The sequence below is a fragment of the Eretmochelys imbricata genome, chromosome 23, assembly GCF_965152235.1.
Source record: "Eretmochelys imbricata isolate rEreImb1 chromosome 23, rEreImb1.hap1, whole genome shotgun sequence".
Classification (NCBI taxonomy): domain Eukaryota; kingdom Metazoa; phylum Chordata; order Testudines; family Cheloniidae; genus Eretmochelys; species Eretmochelys imbricata.
In genome coordinates this window covers 16,088,493-16,095,294 of record NC_135594.1, presented here as the reverse complement: position 1 = coordinate 16,095,294, position 6,802 = coordinate 16,088,493, and the positions used below count along the sequence as shown (strand labels likewise).

Sequence of the window (6,802 nt, the reverse complement as noted above, 5' to 3'; positions counted from 1 at the left end):
TCCAGGCAGTATTACAGACGGGGATAAAGTCACCCCTCCCCCTTCTCTGTTCAGCTAAATAGACCGAGCCCTGGCGTCTCTCACTAACCCTTTGATCATTCTCGGGGGGCTTGCCTGACCCCTCCCCGCGGGATCCCCAGCCTCCCTGAATGGTGGGCCGCCGAACGGGACAGGTCGCGCCCGCCCTGCGTCCAATAACCGGGCAGAGGCCAGCAGGGGGAGCAGGGAAGGATATTTTTATTCAGAACAAGGAGCCCGATACATCCCGAGGTGACTTAACTCCAGGCCGATCCTCGGGGCGTCTGTTCTAGGAGCCGTGGCTCTTGCAGCAGGGTGGTGGTTTTTAGGCTGTTTCCATGCTGGCTGGGGCACCCCCGGATTCCTGCTGTGGGGCAGAGTACAGGGCAGGGCTTATGGGGGGAGATGTGGAAGGGTCGGCCTGCCCCCCTAGCCGGGACGGTGGGGCACGGTGGGGTGAGAACGCTCAGACACTGGCACCAGACCTTGGATCCCACCCCGAGTGCAATCGCCCCGCCCCAGGCCTGGCCCCGAGCCTGGCCCCACTGCGCTGCTGGCATTTCGGCTAGCAGCCTGGAAGGAAGGGCCATGGGTCCCAGCCCCAGCGGCCGCTCAGCCCCCTGGCTGTCATCTTGATTGGGATAGCCAAAGGGGTTCGAGCGATTGCTGAGCCTCCCAGGGGACTCGGGCACCAGCAGGAGCCCAGAGCCAGGAAAGCAGCCAGCCAGCCAGGCCTCGCACACCTCCAGCCAGCCAGGCCTCGCACACCTCCAGCCAGGCCTTGCACACCTCCAGCCAACCAGCCAGTCCTCACACATCTCCAGCCAGGCCTTGCACACCTCCAGCCAACCAGCCAGTCCTCACACATCTCCAGCCAGCCAGTCCTCACACACCTCCAGCCAGGCCTTGCACACCTCCAGCCAGGCCTTGCACACCTCCAGCCAACCAGCCAGTCCTCACACATCTCCAGCCAGCCAGTCCTCACACACCTCCAGCCAGGCCTTGCACACCTCCAGCGAACCAGCCAGTCCTCACACATCTCCAGCCAGCCAGTCCTCACACACCTCCAGCCAGGCCTTGCACACCTCCAGCCAGCCAGGCCTTGCACACCTCCAGTCAGGCCTTGCGCACCTCCAGCCAACCAGCCAGTCCTCACACATCTCCAGCCAGCCAGTCCTCGCACACCTCCAGCCAGGCCTTGCACACCTCCAGCCAGGCCTTGCACACCTCCAGCCAACCAGCCAGTCCTCACACATCTCCAGCCAGCCAGTCCTCACACACCTCCAGCCAGGCCTTGCACACCTCCAGCCAGCCAGGCCTTGCACACCTCCAGTCAGGCCTTGCGCACCTCCAGCCAACCAGCCAGTCCTCACACATCTCCAGCCAGCCAGTCCTCGCACACCCCCAGCCAGGCCTCGCACACCTCCAGTCAGCCAGCCAGTCCTCACACATCTCCAGACAGCCAGGCCTTGCCCACCTCCAGCCAGCCAGGCCTTGCACACCTCCAGTCAGGCCTTGCACACCTCCAGCCAGCCAGCCAGTCCTCACACACCTCCAGCCAGCCAGTCCTCGCACACCCCCAGCCAGGCCTCGCACATCTCCAGTCAGCCAGTCCTCACACACCTCCAGCCAGCCAGTCCTTGCACACCCCCAGCCAGGCCTCGCACATCTCCAGTCAGCCAGCCAGTCCTCACACATCTCCAGCCAGCCAGGCCTCGCACACCTCCAGCCAGGCCTTGCACACCTCCAGCCAACCAGCCAGTCCTCACACATCTCCAGCCAGCCAGTCCTCACACACCTCCAGCCAGGCCTTGCACACCTCCAGTCAGGCCTTGCACACCTCCAGCCAGCCAGCCAGTCCTCACACACCTCCAGCCAGCCAGTCCTCGCACACCCCCAGCCAGGCCTCGCACACCTCCAGTCAGCCAGCCAGTCCTCACACATCTCCAGACAGCCAGGCCTTGCCCACCTCCAGCCAGCCAGGCCTTGCACACCTCCAGTCAGGCCTTGCACACCTCCAGCCAGCCAGCCAGTCCTCACACACCTCCAGCCAGCCAGTCCTCGCACACCCCCAGCCAGGCCTCGCACATCTCCAGTCAGCCAGCCAGTCCTCACACATCTCCAGCCAGCCAGGCCTCGCACACCTCCAGCCAGGACTTGCACACCTCCAGCCAACCAGCCAGTCCTCACACATCTCCAGCCAGCCAGTCCTCACACACCTCCAGCCAGGCCTTGCACACCTCCAGCCAGCCAGTCCTCGCACACCCCCAGCCAGGCCTCGCACACCTCCAGTCAGCCAGCCAGTCCTCACACATCTCCAGACAGCCAGGCCTTGCCCACCTCCAGCCAGCCAGGCCTTGCACACCTCCAATCAGGCCTTGCACACCTCCAGCCAGCCAGCCAGTCCTCACACACCTCCAGCCAGCCAGTCCTCGCACACCCCCAGCCAGGCCTCGCACATCTCCAGTCAGCCAGCCAGTCCTCACACATCTCCAGCCAGCCAGGCCTCGCACACCTCCAGCCAGGACTTGCACACCTCCAGCCAACCAGCCAGTCCTCACACATCTCCAGCCAGCCAGTCCTCACACACCTCCAGCCAGGCCTTGCACACCTCCAGTCAGGCCTTGCACACCTCCAGCCAGCCAGCCAGTCCTCACACACCTCCAGCCAGCCAGTCCTCGCACACCCCCAGCCAGGCCTCGCACACCTCCAGTCAGCCAGCCAGCCCTCACACATCTCCAGACAGCCAGGCCTTGCACAGCTCCAGTCAGGCCTTGCACACCTCCAGTCAGCCAGGCAGTCCTCACACATCTCCAGACAGCCAGGCCTTGAACACCTCCAGCCAGTCCTCGCACACCTCCAGCCCGCCAGTCCTTGCACACCTCCAGCCAGTCCTCGCACACCTCCAGCCAGCCAGCCAGTCCTCAAACACCTCCAGTCAGGCCTCGCACACCTCCAGCCAGCCACCCAGTCCTCGCACATCTTCAACCAGACCTTGCACACCAGCAGGAGCCCAGAGCCAGGAAAGCAGCCAGCCAGCCAGACCTCGCACACCTCCAGCCAGGCCTTGCACACCTCCAGCCAACCAGCCAGTCCTCACACATCTCCAGCCAGCCAGTCCTCACACACCTCCAGCCAGGCCTTGCACACCTCCAGCCAGCCAGGCCTCACACACCCCCAGCCAGGCCTCGCACACCTCCAGTCAGCCAGCCAGTCCTCACACATCGCCAGCCAGTCAGTCCTTGTACACCGCCAGTCACGCCTTGAACACCTCCAGCCAGCCAGGCCTCGCACACCTCCAGCCAGTCCTCGCACACCTCCAGCCAGCCAGCCAGTCCTCAAACACCTCCAGTCAGGCCTCACACACCTCCAGCCAGCCACCCAGTCCTCGCACATCTTCAACCAGGCCTTGCACACCTCCAGCCAGCCAGTCAGTCCTCACACACCTCTAGCCAGCCAGGCCTCACACACGTCCAGGTAGCACTCCCTCCCCCGCACACCCCTCCATCCATCCATCCTTCCCGTACACCCCTCTCTCTGCGTATCGGGGGGGTATTCTGTGCATGTGGTAATGTCCTGGTCACGGGGGTCCAGCATCGCAGACTCTGGCGGACAAGCTAGCCAAGCCCTGCCCCTTTGCACAGCACTGCGCCCTACCAGAGATTTCCCTTTGGCGCTACCATCCTCACCTGCTGGGCTTCCAGCTCGGCCGTCAGCCTGAACGAAACCAGAAATAACAGTTATAGTCAAACAACGGGAGCGCCTGCCCAGGCCCGTCACCAGGGCATCCGAGCCCTTCGCAGGGAGGAAGGGATATGGCACAAGGGCTATGGCAGGGTCCTTCCTCCCAGCAGAGAAATGCAGCCACCTCTGGCAGGGCCCGCAGCCGCGGCCCAGCAGAGCAGAGCAATCAGGACAGTGAGGAATCCCATAAGCCACTGGAAACACGGGGAGGGTGGAGAGGGGTGGAGTGCGCTTGACCCAGTTGGGACTGGGCCAGGCAAAGAAGGCCCAAAAAGTGCCAGGGGAGTTTCCTGGACAAACCAGTCAGGGCCTTGGACTGACTGTGATCCACAGCAAAGCAGCAGCTGCAGCGCCAAGCTCACAGAACCTGGGAGGGAACCCAGGAGTCCTGGCTCCCAGCCTCACCCAGCTCTAACCACTAGACCCCACTCCCCTCCCAGAGCCAGGATTGAACTCAGGAGTCCTGGCTCCCAGCCCACCCTGCACTCACCTCTTGAACTTCTGCTGCAGTTCTGAGTGGCGGCACGAAGCTGCCTCCAGATATTCGGTCGCTCTCTTGTTTTCCTGTTGGAACAGCTGCCTGGGGACAACAGAGGGCAGTGAACAGCCCAGACGCCTCGGTGATGGACAGCAACCCTCCCCAGCCAAGGCAGGCTGTGCTGGGAACGACTCTCTCTGCATCCCCTTGCCAAATGCTTCTCCCTGGCGGACCTCTGCCAGCGCTGTCCCAAGGCACTCTCTGCACTAGCCTAGATGGATGGTTTCATGGCAAAACCTAAGCTGCCCTCACTCCTCAAGGTAGGGATAGGACCCAGAAGTCCTTGCTCCCATCTGCCCCCCACTCTAACCACTAGACACCACTCCCCTTCCTGAGCCGGGGATAGGACCCAGGAGTCCTGCTCGCAGTGTATCGATGCAGTACTGCTCCCCCGCTGGCAGGCACAGGGCTGGTGGCACTCAGCACTCACAGGGCACTGCTGGCCTCCTGGCTCTTCAGGAACATCCTTTCCTGGCTGGGAGCTGCCTCTGCCTGGGGCAGGGAGTCCAGCTGCTTCTCGACCTGGGCCAGGTTGTCTTGGATCAGCTTGTCTAGGGCAAATGACAGAAACAGAGTCACAGGGCAGCATAACTCGGGTGCTGGGATCTCAGTGAGAACAGATGGGGCCCAGCTCCTGGACTGAGACATGTCTGCAGAGACCAAGATCGGGGTCCAATCGTGCCGGACGCTGCCCAGACCCCAACCGAGATCAGGGCCCCATCATGCCAGGCACTGCCCAGACCCCGACCGAGATCAGGGCCCCATCGTGCAAGGCGCTGCCCAGACCCCAACCAAGATCAGGGCCCTGTCATGCCAGGCGCTGCCCAGACCCCGACCAAGATCAGGGCCCCGTCATGCCGGGCACTGCCCAGACCCCAACCGAGATCAGGGCCCCGTCGTGCTAGGCGCATGCCCAAAGCCCGACCAAGAGATGGTCCCTGCCCGCAAGTGTCTGCACTCCAAATAAACAAGACAGACCCGAGGGAGGATTATTCTGCCCATTTTACAGCTGGGAACTGAGGCCCAGAGAGATTCATCACCTTCGCTCAGCAAACGTTCCCTGCTCTCAGCCATGCTGCAGATCTCGGCAGCCAGCTTCTCCATGCTCTAGGAGGAGGGGGAGGGAATTCACCACAGAGCATGCTGCCATGGGGAGGAAGAAGCGTCCACAGCCTTCCCTCATGCTAACCTCCCGTAGATGGGTCTTGTCTCAGACTGAAGCCTGGTCTCCGAGGGGAGACGCAGCTTGTACCAGCTAAAGAGCAGTGTCCCTGCCCCCGGAGGCCTTATATCAGGTCCCTCCCTGTAATGCTGCCACAGCACAACACCGTGGACATCCTTGGCTTCTGCTAGCACCGAGTGTCCTCAACCCCTGTCCTGGCTCCTATCCCCTGCCCCCCCCCCCCCACAGATCCCACTCCCCTCCCAGAGCCGGGGCAAGAACTCAGGAGTCCTGGCTCCCAGCCCCCCTCAAAGCCAGGTAGAGAACCCAGGAATCCCGGCTCCCAGTCAGACTCCCTGCTCTAACCCAATCCCTCCCACACGTGCCCATGTCCCCTCCCAGTAGGGTTGTGTCCCACAATCTGTCCCTAGGGGAGCGTTCCCCACCCCACGCACCCAGGAACAGCACAGGGGACCCCAATGGCTCTTACGTGGCACTCCTGGAGGGTCTTGTGCTTCTCCATCAGCTCGTCCAGCTGCTGCTCAAATTCCAGCCTGGAAACAACACAGGGTGAGGGGCTGCCATGGGGCAGAGAGTTTTGCGCACAACAGAAACACTCACACGCACGCACAGCAGGGTTCATCCCCTCCAGCAGGGGCAGCAGGGACACACAAACACACACACACACACACAGAGCAGGGCTGGTCCCTCCAGCAGGGGGCAGCAGAGACACACACACAGAGTGTGTTACATACAGTGCAGTACCTGTGTGTCCCTGCTGCCCCCTGCTGGAGGACATGAGCCCTGCGTGTGTGTGTGTGTGTGTGTGTGTGTGTGTGTGTCTGCTGGACGGGCTGAGCCCTGTGTGTGTGTCACTGCCGTCCCCAGTTGGAGGGGATGAGCCCTGCTCGGTGGGGGTGGGTGTGTCCCCCTGCTGCGGGGGATGAGCCCTGCTCTCTCTGAGTGTGTTTGTGTGTCTGGGTCCCTGCTGCACCCCACAGGAGGAGATGAGCTCTGCTCTGTGTGTGTGTGTGTGAGAGAGAGAGAGACAGAGAGAGACACTAAGGGCTGAATTCACCCGCCCAGAGTGACTCTCCTCCCTCTGGTGAGCAGGCGCTGGCAAGCGAGGGCCTGTGGCAAAGCCGGGACTGACTAGGCCGAGCAGTGTCACCTCTGCACTATGGGCCTGGCAGCTGGTTAATTATTTGTCGTTAGTTTCCTGGACAGAACAGGAACGCGCCCAGGGTGTGGAACCCGAGGCAGAGGCTCGGGCTGCAGGAGGGAGCCCGTTCGGCGGGATGCCACCATTGCACACCTAGGCCAGACGGCTAGTGGACACA

The 6,802-nt window shown here is 62.7% G+C and overlaps 1 protein-coding gene across 6 annotated transcripts; it reads right to left on the bottom strand.

Moving 5' to 3' along the window:
* Window positions 1-219: 219 nt before the first annotated feature.
* Window positions 220-6,112, bottom strand: LOC144279174 (synaptonemal complex central element protein 1-like). Of its 6 annotated transcripts, none has more exons than XM_077840654.1 (6): window positions 5,953-6,112; window positions 5,341-5,407; window positions 4,731-4,851; window positions 4,253-4,342; window positions 3,708-3,735; window positions 220-385 (listed from the first exon to the last, which is right to left on the bottom strand). In XM_077840654.1, the coding sequence occupies exons 1-6, from the start codon at window positions 6,103-6,105 to the stop codon at window positions 344-346; spliced, it is 501 nt and encodes a 166-aa protein (XP_077696780.1). In that variant the 5' UTR covers window positions 6,106-6,112; the 3' UTR covers window positions 220-343. The 6 variants fall into 6 exon arrangements, with proteins under 6 accessions (XP_077696780.1, XP_077696781.1, XP_077696783.1 ...); XM_077840655.1 differs by having other exon boundaries at window positions 220-382; XM_077840657.1 differs by having other exon boundaries at window positions 4,253-4,338.
* Between the last annotated feature and the right edge of the window lie 690 nt (window positions 6,113-6,802).